The 25870-nt window shown below is 42.8% G+C and overlaps 1 protein-coding gene across 1 annotated transcript; it reads left to right on the top strand.

The window, feature by feature from the left end:
- The first annotated feature begins 263 nt into the window (after window positions 1-263).
- Window positions 264-25870, top strand: LOC140909531 (uncharacterized). Its single transcript, XM_073339081.1, has 5 exons — window positions 264-386; window positions 1633-1767; window positions 3075-3136; window positions 15894-18577; window positions 25802-25870. The coding sequence occupies exons 4-5, from the start codon at window positions 16517-16519 to the stop codon at window positions 25868-25870; spliced, it is 2130 nt and encodes a 709-aa protein (XP_073195182.1). The 5' UTR covers window positions 264-386; window positions 1633-1767; window positions 3075-3136; window positions 15894-16516.

Raw genomic sequence — 25870 nt, 5'->3', positions numbered from 1 at the left:
ATTGGCAGTGGTCAGTGTGTTCTGTGTATCAAATCTAAACATCCCACACAAAACCAAGTCTTTTCTGATTAGAAATGAGATTCAGGATTAAAATTTGTAATTATCTGTTAATATTTCTGCCATACCATAGTTTTTAAAAGAACCAGCTGGTTTAACTATTTCTACTGTATATGGACAAAGTAACAATGATAGTGTAAAATTATTGTATTTAAGAGATACTTCAAGATCATAAGAGCTCTATTACATGTATTTTGTGTAGTGCATATGTTGTACAGTGTACCTTCAGTTTTATATGTAGTGAACAGAGGACCACAAACAGGGGAGTTTGAAAGTGGATGAAGGAGATCCCCCTGCTGAACTAACAAGGTGCGAGTACTAGTGTTGCGGTGAGTGACTTTGTTTAGCTGTTTGTGTTTTTCTTTTTCTTTCAGGTTATTTCACTTACAGGGTCAATTGGGATTGCGTGATTGGGTACAGTTTGAGCCTTTGTTTCCTTGACCAGCTTCAATCAGCCTTGTGATCACCCTCCCGCTGTGTGATTAATGAGGGGGTAGAGCTGACCTAGGAAGGAAGGCCTTAAAGGCCAGAGGCTAAGCAACCAAGGGGAGCTAGCAAACAGGGGAGTTTTTAGGAGGGAGTCATAATATTATCGTTATGGTTAGGAAGGGCCACATCACCAGTGCCAACATAGCTCCTGTCTCCTCCACCTGCGCCTGTATCCAGACAGAGAACCTAACCAGGGATGCCTCCACACAGATCCTGGTGTGGATATGCAGAGACTGTGGCCTTCATTTCCCAGTCTCAAAAAGCCAGGCTGGGGGGACCATCCAGTGTGACAGGTGCCTGCTGGTGGAATCTCTCAGGAAGCAGGTGGGAGAGCTACAGAAGGAGGTGGCTAGGCTGAGGAGCATCCATGAACATGAGAAATTCATTCACAGTATTCATATGGAGACTTCTAAGTCTGAGGAATCTATCCAGCTAGAGAGGACTGCTATCATGCCACCAGGGAAGGAGGATAAGGCTCTAGTACAGGGAGGACACTGGCTGCTGGTTACTTCTGGCAGCAGTCAGTGCTCCACCCCTACTTCCAACCCACCCACCATGGTGATGGAGAACCATTATGCTGCCCTGGCAACGAGCGATGAGGAATCACCCCCAAAGGTTGAAGAGGAGAAGTAATGTATCCCCAAGGCTGGGAGGATCACAGCCACCACTCCCAGGAGGAAACATAGGATAGTGGTGGTTGGAGACTCTCTTCTGAGGGGGATGGAGGCACCCATCTGTCACCCTGATATGGCATCCCAGGAGGTATGCTGCCTGCCAGGGGCCCATATCTGAGATGTTACTGAGGGTTTTTTGACAATCATCTGGACCTCTGACTACCCCATGCTACTCATTCATGTGGGCACTAATGATACTGCACGGTATGACCCTCAGCAGATCAGAAGTGACTGCAGGGCTCTGGGAGTAAGGGTGAGGGAGTTGGGAGTGAAGGTGGTGTTCTCTTCAGTCCTTCCAGTCAGGGGTAGGGGCCTCAGCAGAGACAGTCTCATCCTGGAGGTGAATGCCTGGCTGCTAGGATGGTTTAGCCAGTAGGGCTTCGGCTTCCTTGACAATGGGATGCTGTTCCAGGAAGAAGGACTGCTAAACAGAGATGGAGTACACCTATCGAGGAAGGGGAAGAGCATATTTGGCTACAGACTGGCTAACCTAGTGAGGAGGGCTTTAAACTAGGTTTGACGGGGGCCAGGTGACCAAAGTCTACAGGTAAGTAAAAAACATGGAGACCTGGGAGAAGGGTTGGAATCTGCGGGGAGCATGGGCTGTTATAGCAGAAATAAGGGAGAGACAAGACAGAACTGTGGGGGTGGGGGGGAATCAAGTCAGTATCTTAGATGTCTATATACTAATGCGAGAAGTATGGGGAATAAGCAGGAAGAACTTGAAATGCTAGTAAATAAACAAACTATGACATAGTTGGCATCACAGAGACTTGGTGGGATAATACGCATGACTGGAATACTGGTATAGAAGGATACAGCTTGCTCAGGAAGGACAGGCAGGGAAAAAAGGGAGGAGATGTTGCCTTATATATTAAAAATGTATACACTTGGACTGAGGTTGAGATGGAAATAGGAGACAGACTTGTTGAAAGTCTCTGGGTAAGGATAAAAGGGGTAAAAAACAAAGGTGATGTCATGGTAGGGGTCTACTACAGACCACCAAACCAGGAAGAAGAGGTGGATGAGGCTTTTTTAAACAGCTAACAAATCATCCAAAACATAGGACTTGGTGGTGATGGGGGACTTCAACTACCCAGACATCTGTTGGTAAAATATCACAGCAGGGCACAGATTATCAAACAAGTTCTTGGAATGTATTGGAGACATTTTTTTTATTTCAGAAGTTGGAGAAAGCTATTTGGGGGAGGCTGTTCTAGATTTGATTTTGACAAATATGGAATAACTGGTTGAGAATTTGAAAGTGGAAGGCAACTTGAGTGAAAGTGATCATGAAATGGTAGAGTTCATGATTCTAAGGAATGGTAGGAGGGAGAGCAGCACAATAAAGACAATGGATTTCAAGAAGGCAGACTTTAGGAAACTCAGGGAGTTGGTAGGTAAAATCCCATGGGAAGCAAGTCTAAGGGAAAAAAACAACTGAAAACAGTTGGCAGTTTTTCAAAGAGACATTATTAAGGGCACAAGAGCAAACTATCCCACTTCTTAGGAAAGATAGGAAGTATGTTAAGAGTCCACCCTGGCTTAACCAGGAGATCTTCAATGATCTAAAATTCAAAAAAGCGTCCTACAAAAAGTGTAAAGTCGGTCAAATTACGAAGAATAAATATAAACAAATAACACAAGTATGTAGGGACAAAATTAGAAAAGCCAATGCACAAAACGAGATCAAACTAGCTAGGGACATAAAAGGAAACAAGAAAATGTTCTGCAAATACATTAGAAGCAAGAGGAAGACCAAGGACAGAGTAGGCCTGTTACTAAATGAGGGGGGAAAGACAATAACAGAAAATGTGGAAATGACAGAGGTGCTTAATGACTCCTTTGTTTCAGTTTTCACCAAGAAGGTTGGTGGTGATTGGACGTCTAACATAATGAATGCCAGTGAAAATGAGGTAGGATCAGAGTCTAAAATAGGGAAAGACCAAGTCAAAAATTACTTAGAGAAGTTAAATGTCTTCAAATCACCAGGACTTTATGAAATGCATCCTAGAATACTCATGGAGCTGACTGAGGAGATATCTGAGCCATTAGCAATTATCTTTAAAAAGTAATGGAAGACAGGAGACACTCCAGAAGACTGGAAAAGGGCAGAAACAGTGCCCATCTATAAAAAGGGAAATAAGGACAACCCAGGGAATTACAGACCAGTCAGCTTAACTTCTGCACCTGGAAAGATAACGGAGCAAATAATGAAGCAATCAATTTGCAAACACCTAGAAGACAATAAGGTGATAAATAACAGTCAGCATGGATTTGTCAAGAACAAATCATGTCAAACCAACCTGATAGCTTTCTTTGACAGGGTAACAAGCCTTGTGGATAGGGGGAAGTGGTAGATGTGGTATATCTTGACTTTAGTAAGGCTTTTGATACAGTCTCGCATGACCTTCTCATAAACAAATTAGGGAAATACAACCTAGATGTAGCTACTATAAGGTGGGTGCATAACTGGTTGGAAAATCATTCCCAGAGAGTAGTGATTAGTGGTTCACAGTCTTGTTGGAAGGGCATGACAAGCGGAGTCCCACAGGGATTGGTTCTGGGTCCAGTTCTGTTCAATATCTTCATAAATGATTTAGATAATGGCATAGAGAGTACACATAAAGTTTGCTGGAGATGCCAAGGTGGGAAGGGTTGCAAGCGCTTTGGAGGATAGGATTACAATTAAAAATGATCTGGACAAACTGGAGAAATGGTCTGAAGTAAATAGAATGAAATTCAATAGGGACAATTGCAAAGTACTCCACTTAGGAAAGAACAATCAGTTGCACACATACAAAATGGGAAATGACTGCCTAGGAAGGAGTACTGCAGAAAGGGATCTGGGGGTCATAGTGGATCACAAGCTAAATATGAGTCAACAGTGTAACACTGTTGTAAAAAAAGCAAACATAATTCTGGGATGTATTAGCAGGAGTATTGTATCGGGGAGTAGCCATGTTAGTCTGTATCCACAAAAGCCAAAAGGGGTCCAGTGGCACCTTAAAGACTAACAGATTTATTTGGGCATAAGCTTTCGTGGGTAAAAAACCACTTCTTCAGATGTAGGAGTATTATAAGCAAAACACAGGAAGTAATTCTTCTGCTCTACTCCATACTGATTAGGCCTCAACTGGAGTATTGTGTCTAGTTCTGTGCGCCACATTTCAGGAAAGATGTGGAAAAAATGGAGAAAGTCCAGAGAAGAGCAACAAAAATGATTAAAGGTCTAGAAAACATGACCTATGAGGGAAGATTGAATCAAATTGGGTTTGTTTAGTCTGGGGAAGAGAAGACTGAGAGGGGACATGGTAACAGTTTTCAAGTACATAAAAGGTTGTTACAAGGAGGAGGGAGAAAAATTGTTCTTCTTAACCTCTGAGTATAAGACAATAAGCAATGGGCTTAAATTGCAGCAAGGGCGGTTTAGATTGGACATTAGGAAAAACTTCCTAACTGTCAGAGTGGTTAAGAACAGGAATAAATTGCCTAGGGATGTGGTGGAATCTCCATCGTTGGGGATTTTTAAGAGCAGGTTGGACAAACACCTGTCAGGGATGGTCTAGATAATACTTAGTCCTGCCTTGGGTGCAGGGGATTGGACTAGGTGACCTCTCAAGGTCCCTTCCAGTTCTATGATTCTGTGATTGTACACTGAGCAGCAGGATTGGAATGGTACTAAGAGACAATAATTTTTTTATGTGGGTAGATTGTATCCAGGCAGCTTTATGTGAAAAATTAGTTTCCTTACATTTTTCAGAGTAACAGCCGTGGAAATGGCCCAACCTGATGATCACTTTAGATAAGCTATTACCAGCAGGACATTGGGGTGGGAGGAGGTATTGTTTCATATTCTCTGTGTGTATATAAAGTCTGCTGCAGTTTTCACGGTATGCATCCGATGAAGTGAGCTGTAGCTCACGAAAGCTCATGCTCAAATAAATTGGTTAGTCTCTAAGGTGCCACAAGTACTCCTTTTCTTTCTCCTTACATTGGCTGTCCATTCTTGCACTTCTGGTGCCTTAATGTACATGGCTGCAATAGCAGATGCTTTAGTCAAATCTGGACAGTATTTGTGGAAGATAGCAAGTAGATCCAAAGTTGTGCTGTGCCCTACAAGCATGTAGATACCCCACTATATGAACCATGCATAGTTTAAGTTCTGTAGGTTTGGGGATAGGGGTAAGTGGAGATCGGGCAGAGTGTAGGAAGTTTCCACATGAGTCATCAGCCCTTGGCATCCACAGAATTTCCCTTGAGAATCTCTTTGTGAGCCAATGCCAGCTATAGGGCTGAATGAGGAATAGGAAGACCAGTGGGGAAGCCGACTGTGCCTGGTGGATGCAGCTCTGTGAAGAGCTCACAGAGAAGAAGCAGAGACTGGGACAGGAACCTAGCAGCCAGGGAGTTGAACTGAGAAGGCCTGAAGATATCCATCAGGAACATAAAGCCAACAGCCATCAAGGCTCTGAAAAGAACAGGAATCTGAAAGTGACAATTATTGCCACAGTGCCCTCGCCACAGTGGATCAACCTGGGGAAGGGGTCAACGTATTCTGTTTTGCTTGAAGGGAAGAGGCTGCTGTCCTCATAAAGGGCAGGTGTAGGCATATTGAACTGGGATGGTAAGGAGGGCTTGAAGCCTGATTGTTGCCCACATCTGGAGCAGCCTGCTAGCAGGAGTCATGCAGAAACCACTGAATCAGCAATAGAAAGACAACCCAGAGGGGCCTCTAAAAAGACGAACTAGGATCTGATCCCTGGCCAGGAATCCTAACCACCTTGAACTGAGGAAAGGACTGAACAGGGCCAGTAGTGTAGTTGTAGAGTTTATCCACTTCTCATTTGGGGAATACGGAGTTTACCACTGCCTGGCCTGGCTCCCCGAAAAGGTTAGTTTACCCATTTCTCTTTTTACCACTACACAACTGAATAGAGCATCTCCAGTACAGAGAGCCCTAACCTTCTCCTGAGTAGCATTTTCAATGACAGTAAATTTCCCTGAATAAGCTTTCCACGTGTGCAGGTTTTTCCACAGCACAGGATGGTTTATTCCTTAGTGTTATAGTATATTAGCAGATAGGCAGGTGTTTTTAATTTCAGTGCATGTTATATGTAGTGTATACAATATACAACTGTTGTAATTAAACAACTGACTGTGTAAATGACAGCATATCCCCTTCCAGGTAAGGGAACTTTTTTAAATTCAGAAAATTAATGAATAACAGAATTGCCCCTGCAGAATTCATTGTATTTTCAAACTACCTGTAAAAACAACAGGGCAATTTTCTGGTCTGCTTTTGCACTACTCAGCTCAAAGTGACTAGCAGTGAATCTGCCTGGTGTAGCAGAACTCTTCTCACTTACTTATTCCTTGTGAATGGGCCCCCCAGCTGCAGTAACTAACAGCAGGACCAGTGAGGTGCACTTGGTTCCCTGAAGCCTCTAACCACCACTGAGCCAAAGTTTGTCTCAGGCACTGAGCCAAAGTTTGTCTCAGTTTGTCTCAAAGTTTGTTTTACCTGTCTGTGTGCTGGATGGTGCCATAGGCTGGAGCACAAGATCCAGCACTCAAGAGAAAGTGAAATGGGTGGTTTCTCATACAAGTTTCCTCTTCTGATTTGATTCAACTTAGTTATGTTATCATTTTGTTTCTCTCCCAGACCACCCCCAAAGGCCAGGTTAGGGTCTTTGCACTCACCCAGCCGCTGGTTTGTGATGTCCAGGCAATCCACCACACAAGTTCAGTCATGGGAGAGACAGCCCTCTGGCTGGGGTCAGGATCATCCACTCTTTCCAGGGTTGTCAACAAACAAAAGGAAACAGCCCTCCTATGTCAGTGTAACGGTGCACGTGTGACCATCATTCCTCAGAGAGCCCCTAGAAAGCCATGGCCTCAATGACACAGTAGTCTATGACAGACCCAGAACAGTAGTTCAGCATCAGGCCCTCCCTTCAGGGGATGGAGCTGTCAAGCAGCAGTCATTCAAGAATCTCCTACCTTCAGCCAGTCATTCTGTAGGAACTGAGAATCGGACGCCTGCCCTCTTCTCTAGTTTGTCCCCAACTTTGGGATGTTCTGCATTTCTAAGTCACTCCTGCCATGTCTGATGTCTCTCATAGGCATGGCCAGGCAGGGCCAGTTGATCTCACAATGGCTCAGTAACCCCATATTCCCCAGTGTGCAGTTTGTGTACCTCATCACATGATTCACATATGGCCCTCTGAATGACTCTCTTATCCCCTTGACATTCTGAGCCTGATACTGCTCTCACTTATATCCATTGTACACTGGCACAATTCCACTGAGCCTACTGGAGTTACTTCTGATCTGTGTCAATGGAAGTGAGAACAGAATCAATATATACTTTGTTTGATCTGCCAAATTTAGCACCTGTATCCAACCTATGTGTTAGTCTCAGGCAGGGGCAAGTGTTTTGCTTCTTGCTAGTAGGGGGAGTAGTCTATGAGGACCACAGTTTTAATTTAGACCCAGGAGAAAAGAAGGTGTTAATCAAAAAACAAAACTTTGACCCTTTTTCCCTCACCAAATAGCATGAATGCTAACTTTTGCTGCAGTGTACACACGTTTTCTCTGATGAGAGTACAATCACATAGGAAGAGCTCAGAGAAGTAATAAAGGCTTCAAGCAGCAAAATATATCTTTAAAATACTACCCATTAAGATTACAAAATGGATTTTCTGACAAAAATAAAAGCTTGTCAGTCAAAAAAAAATTATTCAAATAGCTCCATTTTCATACTTTTTCAGGAATAACACATGTCATGGGTGAATTTTGACATAACCTGTGTAGGAGAGAGGATTTAAATGGGATTTAATAATGATAATACTACTACTACTAATAATAAAGAAAAACCTTTTCCATAAGGAATCCTAGTGCAAAACCTCAGAATTAAAGATGTATGAGTAAATCTAACCCTGTAACCAGCTTCTCTTGCTAGGGCCTAAGTCTGATACTCTTATTTCTGTTTATAGCACCTTACTCCACAAATAGACCTGTTGGGCCTGATTCCTATTCCTTTACACTGTTCTGGGTTTACACACACTTTAAAGCCCTATTATATAGAGAGGCATTGTGTAAATGAGAATCACTATCACTGACCTCAGTTAAGTGGTTCACAAATACTCGTGAAGTAAGGTATCATTCAGTATGAGCAATGTTACCCAAATTTGCCCCATTTCTCTTACCCCACATATTGAGTGCTGTCTTTAAAATTGTCTAAATTATTGGTAATTGCATTACACCTGATAACTTCCACCCACAAAACAAACAAGAAACACAAACAGTTATATTCCTGCATCATAATATGCTGTTATAAATCAGGCTTAAGTTTGAGAGCATCTTCTAGAGGTTGCCTTCCTGGAACATTTCGGAAGCAACAAGCCAGTCAGCTGAGAAGCAAGAATGTATTCAACTACCTGCTACCAGACTCTTGGAAGGGCTACAAGAATTCTGTTCTTGGAAGAGACCCCATTTCTGTCCTATCAGCCAGAGTGAATATTATCTTAATGGTGGTTTTTCAGAGCAGGACACAACAGGCTTATTATACTCAACAGAACGGGAGACATAACCCAAAATGATGATTTGATCTTGTTTGCCAGCAACAAAAAAATCTAGTCTGATGAAAGGGCTGCTAACCTGTATGTGTATTTCCAGTTCCTCAATTATCGTACCTGCTATGTAATCACTACATCTAGTATAGGTGACTATGCAGAAGACCGGGATTGATTCCCTTGCACCTGAGCATGGCAGAGAAGGAGAGCTCTGTAGAGATGACACCTATAGTATCAAAGTCTCAAAAGCAATTGCCAACCCTCAGTCTAAAGATTGTTCTGACAATGTACAAATCCTTGGGACAGATATAGTGGGCTAAATTCTGCCTTCAGAAACAATCTGTTTTTAACTTCAATTGATTTCAGTGTCTATTCTATGTCTGTTCTGTTACTGACTTCCAAAGATAAAATACTCATCCACAGACTTAAACATGTTGGACTGTGTAAATCTGGAGAAATTCCATAAACTCTGGATTTAACCTATTTAACCTATAGAATCTGGCCCATAGACCAGCAGGATTGCATTCAAGGCGAACAATGAAAGTTTGTGTGTCCCATCTTCCCCCGCTCCCTAGCTTGTAATATTTAATATATGGTGAGGACCAGTGTTTTAGTCAATGCTTAAGTTGTAATGAAAGAGGTGGCAGGGCTCAAGCAATTTTTTTTTACTTTCATGACAGATGCGGCTAGCCCAAAGGTGCCATGACTATGAACTGCCGAGCCTAAAGGTGCCGGGGCTCAGCTCTGGGAAGCCCCAGCACAAATTAAGCACTGGTTCTAGTTGCTAATCAGCTAGGACATAAGGAAAAGATGCTACTTTTGATCAGACAGCAGTGAATAAAATGGGATGATGACAGGAAGTTGTAACCAATATTTCTCTTCTCCATCCAGAGATAACCTTATCCTTTAGGCACTTCCTTCAGAAGACACAGATTTCTTGCTTCCACTGCAAAACAGCTCTCTAGTTCTACAAATAAATGAGTACACTGACTGCTTATTCAATCTGCTTTCAAGTGCTATCCACAATCTGAGACAAAAATGTTGTACCACACAAGTTGTCACATCCACCATAGAACAGTCTTTACCCCTGTGCACATGAATGTTAAATGAAAGTATATTTTACATAACTTTTCCAGCTGTTGATCCTATAGTGATTCTCCATTAACAGAGGTGAGAGGATTTAAATGTCTTTCTCGCTTAGACTGCTCTGTACAGTGGCCATACTTAAGATGTTTCTACCATTTTGAAAGATTATACTGGTCTAGGAGAGATTCCCTCAACTTAAAATGGAGAATACTGGTAGTAGTGGCAATATCTTTGAAACCGGTAGAATCATTTAAAGTGCATCCATCATAATTACATAGAAATATCTAAAGTTCGAAGACACTTTTTAATAAAGCATATTTCTGCTATGTCAGTTCAGTCTTGAGTACAAAGTGTCAAGTGACAAGGACAAAAAAAAATTCCTAAGCAACTGGTGACCAGCAACATTCACAGTGGATAGATAGAGGCAGAACCAAAAAGGACCATTTATCAGGCCACCCAAACCAAACCTCAGGAGACTTGTGCTGTACCATTCATGCTCTACAAACCACCAATTCATTTTCTTCTATGGTATTTGAAGTTTCATCTCTTAATCTTGGCTGTAAATTTTTAGAGGTGTTTAACCTGTGCCAGGGATTATGCCATTTAAATCAGTGGAGGTTTTTATTTTTTTGACACTATCTTGTACTACTTTTACAAGGAGTACTTTAAAGCATAGGAATTACACACTCTTCCAATGGGAGAGAGGCTGGAGGATTTATGAGTGCACATACACAACCTACAGCAAGTGATTTTGATGAAAATGGTAGTAGCAAGTTCACATGGGCATGGAATTCAGAGTTAGCTGCCTCAATAGCCTTGCTCTCCGCCAGCTATTTTATTTTATTGTTCTTTTTATAAGCTTTTCTGATTTGGAGGCACTCCATAAGCAAGCAACAGCCAATTTATAGAGTATTTATAAAGCCCCAGATGACTGATTTCCTATAACACAGTGGAGACCACAGACAGAATGTGAGTATTTACATAACAGTATAGTTCTCATACCTATAATCTCCTCTCCAGAGACTTCAAATGCTTCACTAACTTAAATGAATTAAGCCTCACAGCATTCTGGTGGGTTTGCTATTATTATAACCATTTGACAGATGAAGAAACTGAGATATAGAGGGGTGACTTAAGCAATGTCACACAGAAAGTGAGTCACTGTCCAGACAAATATTTAGGAGCTGTCTAGACGACATATCTCCTTCTTACATAGATTCATAGATTTTAAGGCCAGAAAGGACCATTGTTTTGTGACCATCTAGTCTGACTTCCTGCATAACACAGGTCCTTGTAATTCTCACTTAAAGCCTAGTAACTTTTTGAACTAGACCATATTGATGCTGGGTAAATAGTCCAAGTGGGAACATGAATCTGCCTGAACTCATTGTGTTTGAGACTGCTAGACCAAAACTTAACACTTGTGCATTGGGGTGAGGCACGGGGGGGGGGGGGGGGGGGGTCTGTTCCCTACATATTGCACTATGGGAGCAGATTCCTGAGGATTAGACTGCAAAAGAGATTCTGGCCCAAAGGAACCTTCTGCTCCTTTGCCTCTGATAAATTCCTTAAACTCCCCCAAATATCAAACTCTCTCAGTATTTCACCAGGATAAATGCACCCACTAACATCCAGATAGCAACAAAGGGACCCAACTTCTTATTCAGCTGTCAAACCCTCGCATCAGGGACAAGAAGTCCAGCAGACCTACCACTTCTTATGTATTCAGGACAATGGGCCCCCCTCTTTGGAGCACACTCAGAAGAAGTGCACTAATGTCATGAGAAACATCTGGCTTTGTGTTATTGCAGAAGGGAATTGGGGGGTCACCTTCCAGTAGCTGTGGCTACATCCTTCATCTGGCACAATATTTTGTTTGTTTGTTCCTTTTTTCCCCATTCTATTGTTGAACAAACATAGCAAGCAGCGTGACACGGGACTCCACATCCTGCATTTCATCCATTACAGTCTCCTTGCACCTAGTATGGTGTATCATGTTGTAGTGCTGCCAGAAGCAAGGGATACACAGAAGTACTTGAACCTATAATGGGCTTAATGGCTTTCGTGAAAATAACCCATAATTCCCACACACAATATATCTTGGTCTTCTCTAGGACCTGGAAGAACAAGAGCTGCCCAATTTTGAATGTAACTCCCCAATTCTCACGTCTCAGAGCACCCCCTTGCAGTGAGACCTGGTGTTGCAGCTCTGCCTATGAGTTCCCACCACCCTCTTTAGCCTTCTCCTGTTTTAGAGGTACCTTGGCCCTATGGTCAAGGCCCTTCCAGGATAAAAACTCATTTAATCCGAGTCCAGAAATATCAAAGCAAAACAGTCTTCAGTCCTGCTGGGTTAAGCCCCTTCCCTACAAGTAGGCTCTCCAAAACAGCTGCCTTTTTCACTGCCTAACAGCCAGCTCCTGTGCTCCAATCAGCCAAACCAGTCAGTCAAGCCCACAACCAATTCTTAGCTCAAGGCCAACGTTTTGGTTCCCATTAGAGTAGCTTGTTCACTTCACACCATGCAGCCAGCCTGCAACTGCTGGGCTTTTGTCCTCAGTCCCAAGTTCCAGTCCAGCCTCAGGTTCCTCTTGGGATCAGTCTTTACATGCCTCCCCAAATCCAGCTTTCTCCTAGCCCAAGCATCCCAGTTTTGGACTTTGGATCCCCACCTCTTCCCATTTACTCAGGCTTCCCAGCCTCCTAGGCCTTCCCTAGGAAACTGCCTCCCTGCATCCTCTCCTCCTGTTAGGTCCCACACACACTGGGCAGTCTGACTTAATGGTCAAAGCCCAGAGTAGAGTCAAGATCATGGCCAGAAATCACACCAAGGGTCACAGCCCGAGTCAGAGGCAGAATCCATGCCAGGGGCAAAGCTGGAGTCAATAACTGGGGTCAGGACAAGGGAGAGGGATCAAGACAAAGTAAGAGGAACAGCAAATGGGAACCAGGCAAGGAGGTAGGAACTTGATCTTAAAGGGTATGGTCAGGAGCAGGTCTAACAACTAGTTGCTCAAAAAGGGGTGTGGCAGGAACAGGAAGTTTTATGTTTGGAGGTGACCAATCAGCAGATGGCTGTTAGCTGATTCTGCTGAGTCAGTGGATGTAGCTTCTGTTTGCAAGGTATCAATTTCAGTTTCCCTGTCTGGTTGGCAGTGTGGAATTAATGGCAGTGGGTACCAATTGCATACAGTTATTTGGTTAAGTGCCCTGCAGTTTCTGCTGCTCTTGGTTAAGAGCAGCAGAAAAAGTCTTTGTTTAGGTTTTCCTGGATGCACTCTCCTAAGACTTCAGAGTGGTAGCCGTGTTAGTACGTATCAGCAAAAACAACGAGGAGTCCTTGTGGCACCTTAGAGACTAACAAATGTATTTGGGTGTAAGCTTTCGTGGGCTAAAACCCACTTCATCAGATGCATGGAGTGGAAAATATGGTAGAGAGGTATAAATACACAGCATATGAAAAGATGGGAGTTGCCTTACCAAGTCCGGGGTCAGTGCTAATGAGCCAATTCAATTAAGGTGGAAGTGGGCTATTCTCAACAGTTGACAAGAAGAGGTAGAAATCACTGTTGTAGTGCTAATGAGGCCAATGTAATCAAGGTGGCCCATTTCAAACAGTTAACAAGAAGGTTTGAGTATCAGCAGGGGAAAATTAGTTTTTGTAGTGACCCATCCACTCCCAGTCTTTATTCAGGCCTAATTTGATGGTGTCCAGTTTGCAAATTAATTCCAGTTCTGCAGTTTTTCATTGAAGTCTGTTTCTGAAGTTTTTTGTTGAAGAATTGTCACTTTTAAGTCTGTTATTGAGTGACCAGGGTGATTGAAGTGTTCTACTACTGGTTTTTGAATATTATAATTCTTGATGTCAGATTTGTGTCCATTTATTCTTTTGCATAGAGACTGTCCGGTTTGGCCAACATTCACGGCAGAGGGGCATCGCTGGCACATGATGGCATATATCACATTGGTAGATGTGCAGGTGAACAAGCCCTTGATGGTATGGCTAATGTGGTTAGGTCTTATGATGGTGTCCCTTTAATAGATATGCAGACAGAGTTGGCACTGGGGTTTGTTGCAGGGTTTGGTACGGCCCCCCAACCTGAATCAATCAACTACACACCACACAACAAAAACACTAACCCAGGAACCAACTTTTCATATGCTGTGTATTTATACCTCTCTACTGTATTTTCCACTCATGCATCTGATGAAGTGGGTTTTAGCCCATAAAACTTATGCCCAAATACATTTGTTAGTCTCTAAGGTGCCACAAGGACTCCTCGTTGTTTTTTCTCTTATAACTGCTGACTTGGGCTTGAACATAAAATATATGCACCTAACCAGAATTTTAACTCCAGGTTGAAGGTCTACAGGACAACTGTAATCACAACGCTGGGGTAATATGTTTGCATTATGTTTTGCGAAAGCATCGTGGTATTATGTGGGGAGGGAAGGTTCATCATGAACAGTTGGTGTTTCTGCATCCAACAGAATGACTGTCATGGGGAGGGACATCTTGGTTCTTGGAGCAAGGTTCTCTGGCTTGGGCTCTAGGATTGCAGGTTCTTGAACCCCGGACAGTTTTCCCTACAGAAGCTCCATGGGAAAGAGGTATTGTTTTGGGAGCACAGATTAGCCAGGGTACCTCCAAAATCAAAGTAAAATGCAGGGAGCTAATAAAACTGAATTGTAAGACTTCTTGGTGTTAACAATCACCACTTCCAAAGATACAGTTTCCAGATTAACCAGGTCTGATATCAGGGGGAACCCATCCACTGTCTCCACCACATCAGGGGTGGATTTAGATTGTGCTAGGAGGCTGAGGACCTGTGCTATGGAAAAATCCAAGAAATTTCCCCTGCTCCTAAGTCAATCAAGAGCTATTATCCAGGTCATTAGTGAAATTACTGAATAGTATCAGACCAGGACTGACCCCAGTGGGACCCCACTAGATACATCCTCCCATTTTGACAACCAGTGACTGATAACTATACTTACAGTATGTTTTTTCAACCAGTTGTGCACCCACCTTATGGTAATTTAAAGTGGACCACATTTCCCTAGTTTGCATATGAGTTTTCCTAGTTGTGCGGGACTGTGTCAAAAACCTTAGTAAAATCAAGATATATCATGTCTACAGCTTCTCCCCTATCCACAAAGCCAGAAACCACATCAAAGAAGCTTAATAGGTTAGTCTGGCATGATTTGCTCCTGACAATTACTTTATAACCCTATTATTCTGGCTATTACTTTATAACCCCATTATTCTGTGGTGTTTACCAGCTGATTGTTTTCTAATTTGTTCCAATATCTTTTCAGGTATTGATGTCCATAATTCCCAGGCTCCTCTTTGTTTCCTTTTTTAAAAAATAGGTACTATGTTTGCCCTTCTCCAGTCCTTTGGGACCTTGCCTGTTCTCCATGAGTTCTCAAAGATAATTGCTAAATCATAGAAGTTTTAATGTGATTTTTTTTAGAGGCCTGGATTTCTGAATTTCTTTTTCCATCAATTCTTTAAATCCATGGGGAAAGTTTAGACTATTTCACAATTCATCGTACATACTACAATTAATCAAGTTCTTAAGGCTAAAACCTTTGAAGCCATGGTCTAGATTTGTTGATTTTTTTCTGTATTCAATAGGCTTTAGATTAGGTCCACAATGCTCATGCAGGATTCAACAGACTTTCTCCTAACTCGTACATTGCAATCTTTGTAGTAGAAGTGTTTTCTAAAATGAGTTGCACAGGAGCAGTGGCTTTACAGGCGTGTAGATCTGTTGGTTTGCCACAATTTTTTCCTGTCAATATTTTCTCACAGATTTATACAATCCACTTGACAACAAATTTTGTAGCTTTCTGTAATAGGCTATAAGGGTGATTTTAGCACCCTTTCCTAATTTCCTGCAGTCACTTTCCTTCCATATGTTTTATTTGGTATATTGTATTGTTTACACACTGGTTTTCTATCCGTATTAACTTTAATCTTGTTTATTTCTCCTTTTTACTTCAGTTTAGGAAAGAGCTGGATTGGTCAAGCCTGAGGGCACCTATGACAATATCTTTAAGAGAATGCATTATCACTTATTAGACAGCTGCTGTTAAGGCATAGAGAGAGAGAGAGATCTGAGTGAATGATTTCCAACAAATAATCTAGTCAATATATTTTTTCACTTTTTCCTCACATTTATTCAAGAAAAACTTATCAAACGTTGTATTCTGTGGATTAATTGTGATTATTGGAAATCTGGGCTATGTTGCTTAGGTGCGAGTGGGCAGGCAGTATCGCTCCAGTTCCTTGATTGAATGAGCAAGCAAGTTTAACTCACTGTTCAGTATGTGGTATGTGTCCCCATCTGTGCCTTATCCACAGAAGGTATGAGTCTGTTACAGCTCCCAGCAATGAGACCAGATTGTTTACTTCAAGATGAAGCTGAAGAAGCTCATGCTTTTAACTCTAGAGGTCCCTGGTTAAGTAACCAGTATGTCCATGGATCCAACATGGATGCTTACAAGTGCAAAACTAAAGTCTGAGTTGAGTGAATACTCATGCATATGACTGTGAAATTTGCTTTCTATGTACATTTGTGTCAGTAATACTTAGTGCTTTAAACATTAAACATAGTGCTCTCAAAAATGGATACTCTCATAAAGAACCAACCTTCCACACAAACTTCCTCGTGGCTGGATTTTACTAAAACTAGACAAGCCATTTACAACGCACACTTTGCTTCTCTACAAAAGAAAAAAGACACTAAACTTTCTAAACTACTACATGCTACAAGGGGCCACAGCAATGGTTCCCTCACCCCACCTAGCAATATTGTTAACCTATCCAACTATACTCTCAGCCCAGCAGAAGCAGCTGTTCTATCTCGGGGCCTCTCCTTCTGCCCCTCCACCCCCACGAACATGATACAGTTCTGTGGTGACCTAGAATCCTATTTTCGACGTCTCCGTCTCAAGGAATATTTCCAAAATACCTCTGAACAACATACTAATCCACAGAGGTCTCCCTGCCAACACTACAGAAAGAGGGATTCTAGATGGACTCCTCCTGAAGGTCGAAACAGCAGACTGGACTTCTACATAGAGTGCTTCCGCCGACGTGCACGGGCTGAAATTGTGGAAAAGCAGCATCACTTGCCCCATAACCTCAGCCATGCGGAACGCAATGCCATCCACAGCCTCAGAAACAACTCTGACATCATAATCAAAAAGGCTGACAAAGGAGGTGCTGTTGTCATCATGAATAGGTCGGAATATGAACAAGAGGCTGCTCGGCAGCTCTCCAACACGAGTTTCTACAAGCCATTACCCTATGATCCCACTGAGAGTTACCAAAAGCAACTACAGCATTTGCTCAAGAAACTTCCTGAAAAAGCACAAGATCAAATCCGCACAGACACACCCCTGGAACCCCGACCTGGGATATTCTATCTACTACCCAAGATCCATAAACCTGGAAATCCTGGGCGCCCCATCATCTCAGGCATTGGCACCCTGACAGCAGGATTGTCTGGCTATGTAGACTCCCTCCTCAGGCCCTACGCTACCAGCACTCCCAGCTACCTTCGAGACACCACTGACTTCCTGAGGAAACTTCAATCCATCGGTGATCTTCCTGATAACACCATCCTGGCTACTATGGATGTAGAAGCCCTCTACACCAACATTCCACACAAAGATGGACTACAAGCCGTCAAGAACACTATCCCCGATAATGTCACGGCTAACCTGGTGGCTGAACTTTGTGACTTTGTCCTTACCCATAACTATTTCACATTTGGGGACAATGTATACCTTCAGATCAGCGGCACTGCTATGGGTACCCGCATGGCCCCACAGTATGCCAACATTTTTATGGCTGATTTAGAACAACGCTTCCTCAGCTCTCGTCCCCTAAAGCCCCTACTCTACTTGCGCTATATTGATGACATCTTCATCATCTGGACCCATGGAAAAGAAGCCCTTGAGGAATTCCACCATGATTTCAACAATTTCCATCCCACCACCAACCTCAGCCTGGTCCAGTCCACACAAGAGATCCACTTCCTGGACACTACAGTGCTAATAAACAATGGCCACATAAACACCACCCTATACCGTAAACCTACTGACCGCTATTCCTACCTGCATGCCTCCAGCTTTCACCCTGACCACACCACACGATCCATCGTCTACAGCCAAGCTCTGCGATACAACCGCATTTGCTCCAACCCCTCAGACAGAGACAAACACCTACAAGATCTCTGTCAAGCTTTCTTACAACTACAATACCCACCTGCAGAAGTAAAGAAACAGATTGATAGAGCCAGAAGAGTTCCCAGAAGTTACCTACTACAGGACAGGCCTAACAAAGAAAATAACAGAACGCCACTAGCCGTCACCTTCAGCCCCCAACTAAAACCCCTCCAACGCATTATTAAGGATCTACAACCTATCCTAAAGGATGACCCAACACTCTCACAAGTCTTGGGAGACAGGCCAGTCCTTGCCTACAGACAGCCCCGCAACCTGAAGCAAATACTCACCAACAACCACATACCACACAACAGAACCACTAACCCAGGAACTTATCCTTGCAACAAAGCCCGTTGCCAATTGTGCCCACATATCTATTCAGGGGACACCATCACAGGGCCTAATAACATCAGCCACACTATCAGAGGCTCGTTCACCTGCACATCCACCAATGTGATCTATGCCATCATGTGCCAGCAATGCCCCTCTGCCATGTACATTGGTCAAACTGGACAGTCTCTACGTAAAAGAATAAATGGACACAAATCAGATGTCAAGAATTATAACATTCATAAACCAGTCGGAGAACACTTCAATCTCTCTGGTCACGCAATCACAGACATGAAGGTCGCTATCTTAAAACAAAAAAACTTCAAATCCAGACTCCAGCGAGAAACTGCTGAATTGGAATTCATTTGCAAATTGGATACTATTAATTTAGGCTTAAATAGAGACTGGGAGTGGCTAAGTCATTATGCAAGGTAGCCTGTTTCCTCTTGTTTTTTCCTACCCCCCCCCCCCCCCAGATGTTCTGGTTTAACTTGGATTTAAACCTGGAGAATGGTCAGTTTAGATGAGCTATTACCAGCAGGAGAGTGAGTTTGTGTGTGTATGGGGGTGGGGGGGATGTGAGAAAACCTTGATCTATGCAGGAAATAGCCCGACTTGATTATGTAAAGAGTTGTCACTTTGGATGGGCTAGCACCAGCAGGAGAGTGAATTTGTGTGGGGGGGTGGAGGGTGAGAAAACCTGGATTTGTGCTGGAAATGGCCCACCTGTTGATCACTTTAGATAAGCTATTACCAGCAGGACAGTGGGGTGGGAGGAGGTATTGTTTCATGATTTCTGTGTGTATATAAAGTCTGCTGCAGTTTCCACGGTAAACATCTGATGAAGTGAGCTGTAGCTCACGAAAGCTCATGCTCAAATAAATTGGTTAGTCTCTAAGGTGCCACAAGTACTCCTTTTCTTTTTGCGAATACAGACTAACACGGCTGTTCCTCTGAAACCTAAACATTTATGGAAATTCAACATAAAAGGGGCACGAAAATAGCTAAAGGAAATCCATTTAAAAATTTGAACAAATATTCACAGCAAATATTTGTATTATTTTCTCCAGTCTACTCAAGGGCCTATTACAATTTCTTAGATTGGAATTAACTTGTTGAAAGAATAAGAATCTTCAATGTAAAATACTGCCAAATAATCCTGACCTCTCAGAGGATTTAAGTGCAATCTGTTTAAAAAAATGTATCACTCCCACTTGCATATACACATTTTCCTGAGTTCCTTCTAATAAAATTATTAAATGGTACTTGTTGAATAGAGAGAATTAACATTTTATTTAAACAGGCATTGATGAGTGTTCCAAATATCACTGCAGAGAGAATCTTTACTACTGGATTATGAATGAGAAACATGTTCATTAACTAACTGTAATGCTGTTGTATATGTTTTTAGTTTTCTTTTCCATTTTCATGTGAGTTTAACACTCCAGAAACATGCCATCTTGACAGTTGAATTGAAATTCTTTATTTTCAGAAAAAAAAGAAGTACTGGCAGCCACAGGACCATTTTCCCAGTGCCTGGGTATTGTTCCTCAACTCTAACCTGGGGAGGCTATCCCCTACTCCTAGGGGAATGCTGCACCACTGCACATGTGCAGAATTCATGTCCCGCACAGATTTCTTTGCATCCCTGAAGAAAAAATGACTTTCTGATGGGGAAGCAAAGGAAAGCTGCAAGATTGGTCATGTGCCCCTCTCCAGAAGCACGAGCACATTGTTTTGATAAATCATGTGGGGGGAGTGCGGACTGGGGATGCCCCAGCTGGTGGTTCCTACCCTGCATCAGGCTCAGCTGCTAGTTCTGGCCGGGCTGGGGGTGGGAGAAGATGGGACTTCCTCTTCCCCTGCAAGAAGCAGCCGGGGCTAGGTCAGACCCACCCCCAGAAACATCCCCAAGTTGCAGGAACCTGCACCTTCCTCCCCCTGCTTCCTGCCCCCATCACTCCTTGCCTCTGGGGGGAGGGGACACTGTACATGGAGCTGCTTCCCATCTGCCTAACCCCATGCAGCTGGACCCCTCCCATACCAAGACCCCCTGTCGAGCCTCACCCCCTGCACTCACCCCCCCCACCGAGCCCCCTATACCAGATCTACCACCCTGCTAATCTTCACCCTCCCTGAATTCAAAGCCACCCTTCACCCAGGCCACCCACTGATCCCCTCACACTCAAATCTCCATCCCGACAAGCCACATACCCCCTGCACCTGGACAAACCCAACAAGCCATATATCCCCTGCATCTGGACCACCCTGACAAGCTCCTCACACTCAGACCCTCACCCCATTAACACCAACCAGCTTCACCTGGACTCCCACCCCACTAAGCCCCACTCCCACAGCACTCGGACGCCCCCTGCTGAGTCCCCCATATCCAGAACTCCCTGCTGAGCCCCAACCACCTTCACCTGGACCCCTCTGCAGAGTCCCATTGCCCCTGTACCCAGAACCCCTGAACAAGCCCCTGTTCATCCAGATCCCCCTGCATCCAGTCTTCCCACCGAGCCACCTGCACCCAGATTGCCCCACACAGAACCCTCTCCCCACACCTGGATCCCCTCCCAACACTAAGCCCCTCCATACTTGGATCTTGCTGGGCTGAGCCTGCCTGCCCACATCTGGTGTGCCTGACATGGAGGGGCAAAACCGCAGGGTGTTTCTGAAGCAGGCCTGGCCCTTGCACTGTGTCAGGGTCAGGTGCAGCCTCACTCCTAAGTCCATGTTCCCAGGACGGCTGCAGGGTGAACTCCCACCTCCGTGCAGCCAGTGGCCTGTGCTCCCCACTGCCACATTTATTTACTGACAAAATTTGCAGAATTTTGCTGAATTTTAAAATTTTGTGTGCAGTATTTTTATTTTTTTGGCGCAGAATTTCCTCAGGAGTAAGCCTCTTCAAGTGAAATTCTGTGAGAGAGTAGTTAACTCTGTATGCTATGTCAAACTGCAGCCAACTGTGACTGTTATCAGTGATTATCTATCATAATGGTGTTTTAATCATGTGGACACCTATCCATAGGAAACAGGACTGAGATTATCAATAGTTTTATGAGCCATTCAAAAGTCAGCACCACATAACTTTTAAACCCAAGCAACTAGGGTAGATTTGAACCCCAAACCTAGTAGTGAAAGTCGTTACCTTACCCTTGTGGGGCCCTCAAGTTATCCACTCTCCTAAAAAATTAAAGTATTTATAGTAGGCTCATAAAAACCTTGGGGAAGAGGTATGATGCAAGCATCACCTCTCTCCCTCTGGAGTGAACACCACTTGGTGTATGGAGGACACTGCTGGTACAGGGTATGAACAAAGCCCTAATTATTTAAATAGAATACAGCATATATTTAACTAAAACACAAAGATACAGGATATAGATCCATGATAGAGCTGGTCAGATTTTATTAACTGACTACATTATTCTATTAACTTGAATATGTTATTCAATTAACTGAATACATTATTCAATTAACAGTGCTATCATTTATTTAACATTACTATTTTTTGCAGAATCATTTATTTGCTTAATCCTTTTTATGATTTTCTAGAGTTGTAAATAATGTTTTCCCTGAACAATTCAGCAGATTTTAATAATATTCAAGCTATTCAAAAACTATTCAAAGAATACAAGCAATACTCATTAAAGAATTTATTTGATTAATATTTCCTCTTGCTTTTTACCACCTCTCATTCGAGGGTCAGATTAGTGCTAGCTTGTTAGAGGATGGGCACTTGTTTAAGAAGTATCCATTTCTAATTAGCTGGTAGAAGAGTAAAAAGTTCATGCTGTTTGCTCAGGCAGTGGCTTAAAACAAGACAAACCTTGAGACAACCCCCCATTAGCAGCAGTGCTTTCTGTTCCACTCAGCCATATCTTTTCCACTTCTGAAACGAGTAGGATTCTGTAGAACAGAGACAAGCTCCTTACCAAGACAGCCACCATCAGATTGTTTTCTACGAATGCATAAAGTGAATCCTCTACAATGTCTGCTGTGAGGGAAATAGAAAAACAAAGGCAAATGTTACACCTGTTGTGCCATTAAATGGTCCACTTTAGTGGCATCAGAGTAGACCTGGAATCATTGAGCCTGATCCTCAGAAGCATAGCCTACCTGCAGTGTCCACTGAATTCATGAGCAGTTGCAGCTATGTGTCAGATGTAGGTCAAGCCCTTTGAGTTTGTCTGGGAAAAAACCTCCATTTTAAAAGTTTGTTCAAAATCTGTCAAAGTTTATTGTTAAAAAAATAAATAAAAGGTGACAAAACTTGGTTACCCAAAGATAGGCACTTGGGCCCAGATCCACAAAGGTATTTAGACACCTAACTCACTGATTTCTTTGATGATCTGGACCTTATATCCATATTTAAGCACCTAAATAAAATGTGTTGATTTTCAGATAAATTGAGCACCCTCACTTCCCAGCGACTTATCATAGAATCATAGAATATCAGGGTTGGAAGGGACCTCAGGAGGTCATCTAGTCCAACCCCCTGCTCAAAAGCAGGACCCATCCCCAATTAAATCATCCCAGCCATGGCTTTGTCAAGCCTGACCTTAAAAACTTCTAAGGAAGGAGATTCCACCACCTCCCTAGGCAACGCATTCCAGTGTTTCACCACCCTCCTAGTGAAAAAGTTTTTCCTAATATCCAACCTAAACCTCCCCCACTGCAACTTGAGACCATTACTCCTTGTCCTGTCCTCTTCCACCACTGAGAATAGTCTAGAACCATCCTCTCTGGAACCACCTCTCAGGTAGTTGAAAGCAGCTATAAAATCCCCCCTCATTCTTCTCTTCCGCAGACTAAACAATCCCAGTTCCCTCAGCCTCTCCTCATAACTCATGTGTTCCAGACCCCTAATCATTTTTGTTGCCCTTCGCTGGACTCTCTCCAATTTATCCACATCCTTCTTGTAGTGTGGGGCCCAAAACTGGACACAGTACTCCAGATGAGGCCTCACCAATGTCGAATAGAGGGGGACGATCACGTCCCTCGATCTGCTCGCTATGCCCCTACTTATACATCCCAAAATACCATTGGCCTTCTTGGCAACAAGGGCACACTGCTGACTCATATCCAGCTTCTCGTCCACTGTCACCCCTAGGTCCTTTTCCGCAGAACTGCTGCCTAGCCATTCGGTCCCTAGTCTGTAGCTGTGCATTGGGTTCTTCCGTCCTAAGTGCAGGACCCTGCATTTATCCTTATTGAACCTCATCAGATTTCTTTTGGCCCAATCCTCCAATTTGTCTAGGTCCCTCTGTATCCTATCCCTGCCCTCCAGCGTATCTACCACTCCTCCCAGTTTAGTATCATCCGCAAATTTGCTGAGAATGCAATCCACACCATGCTCCAGATCATTTATGAAGATATTGAACAAAACCGGCCCCAGGACCGACCCCTGGGGCACTCCACTTGACACCGGCTGCCAACTAGACATGGAGCCATTGATCACTACCTGTTGAGCCCGACAATCTAGCCAACTTTCTACCCACCTTATAGTGCATTCATCCAGCCCATACTTCTTTAACTTTCTGACAAAAATACTGTGGGATACCGTGTCAAAAGCTTTGCTAAAGTCAAGATACAATACATCCACTGCTTTCCCTTCATCCACAGAACCAGTAATCTCATCATAGAAGGCGATTAGATTAGTCAGGCATGACCTTCCCTTGGTGAATCCATGCTGATTGTTCCTGATCACTTTCCTCTCATGTAAGTGCTTCAGGATTGATTCTTTGAGGACCTGCTCCATGATTTTTCCGGGGACTGAAGTGAGGCTCACTGGCCTGTAGTTCCCAGGATCCTTCTTCTTCCCTTTTTTAAAGATTGGCACTACATTAGCCTTTTTCCAGTCATCCGGGACTTCCCCTGTTCGCCACGAGTTTTCAAAGATAATGGCCAATGGCTCTGCAATCACAGCCGCCAGTTCCTTTAGCACTCTCGGATGCAACTCGTCCGGCCCCATGGACTTGTGCACGTCCAGCTTTTCTAAATAGTCCCTTAATTTGCCACCTTTGTTAAATCAAAAATTTAAAAACTATTCCACCCTGTGATCTGGGGTGTGTGTGAAAGCTGGAGTTTGGAGTTCTTCAGCTGGAAGCATCTGATAAAAGAAAAGTCCATTTTTAAAAAGTTTCCTTTGCCAAAGTTTGTAAATATTCATCCAAATAAATATAATGGAAAATTCAAATGGCCCATGAAATTTGTCATTTAAAATTTGGATGCTACATTGTAATTTTAATGTGTGAAATAGAGAGATTTCAGTCCTGCTTTAAATGCAAATCTCAAACTATAGAGTCACTAACACACCTGAATAATTAGCCAGTAAACATGCAAGTTATTTATCTTTATCTAAAATTCTTGACAGTATCTGCCTATACAGTGAACATCTACAAGTTGAGGTGCAACAAAATCACATTTACAAATCACTTAAACATGCTTATATCTAGTGTTTGAAAGTCCATCCTGCTTTCCTATTGATTCCAATATAGAATAATGTTCTCCCTTGTTCTCTCTATTGTACTTGATATTTATTGCATTTTGCCTGTCAGCAACAAATTGGTAGCTCCTATGCTGGGAGCTGAAAAACATTCACAGCCATAGAAATTTTAACAAGTATTGCTTAAATGATAATATTTGGCATTCTATGATTTTTTTCTCTCTCTCTTATGCACACATCTATATATGGGTATACAAATATAAGTATTCTTAAAGAATAATGTAACTGAGATAGAAGAGAAAAATAAATGAATATTCTACAACTTTCAAGACAAAAGAAAACACCTGATAATTAAGCTTTAGAAATGTGTTAGTGTCCACTATTTATGTTTTTAAATTAACACATGGGACATTTGGTAGAAAAAAAATGGAGTTTTGTTTTACTTCATTAGGTGTGGGGAGATTCAGCCTATTTGTTTAATTAAAGGGGCTGTAGTATCTTGTATGTATGCTTCCCGAGCAGGGTTCTCAGCACAAGTCCCAGGTACTACTTAAATCCCTGTTAAGCCCTCAGACTAGGGCTTGAGTGGGTTCACCTACAAAAGGGTGAATTTCACTGATAGAGTGTTTAGTGTGAGAGGAGATAATTGGCATGAGAAAACCTGGAGACCAAATTCTGATTTCAATTCATTTTACCAGTGCCACTGAGATCAGAATTTATCCTCTGGTGAATAAAGTTGTTAGGAGCTAATATCTTTGCATTTTTAAAGAACCCAAATATGACATTCAAATTGTGATTATAATTCTACCTATTGGATTGTTTAGTAATGAAAAGATGAAGAGAAGTTTTAATCCCCCAATTGAAGTTGTCAAAGTAATTTAATTTGGGACTTTTTTCAGGATGTGTTTTCATTAGTAAAAGAAGAGAAAAGGTGCCGTGATGAGTACATCATATCCCTGAGAGATTAA

This window comes from Lepidochelys kempii, chromosome 1 (genome assembly GCF_965140265.1).
Source record: "Lepidochelys kempii isolate rLepKem1 chromosome 1, rLepKem1.hap2, whole genome shotgun sequence".
Taxonomy (NCBI): domain Eukaryota; kingdom Metazoa; phylum Chordata; order Testudines; family Cheloniidae; genus Lepidochelys; species Lepidochelys kempii.
This window is presented reverse-complemented; position numbering and strand designations above follow the sequence as displayed.

Bases quoted from the DNA above. Each gene is read 5' to 3' on its own strand.
- LOC140909531 (XM_073339081.1), top strand. From the start codon at position 16,517: ATGGATACTCTCATAAAGAACCAACCTTCCACACAAACTTCCTCGTGG. The intron at 18,578-25,801 runs GTGATCTATGCC...GACTTTTTTCAG, and splicing joins TCACCTGCACATCCACCAAT to GATGTGTTTTCATTAGTAAA.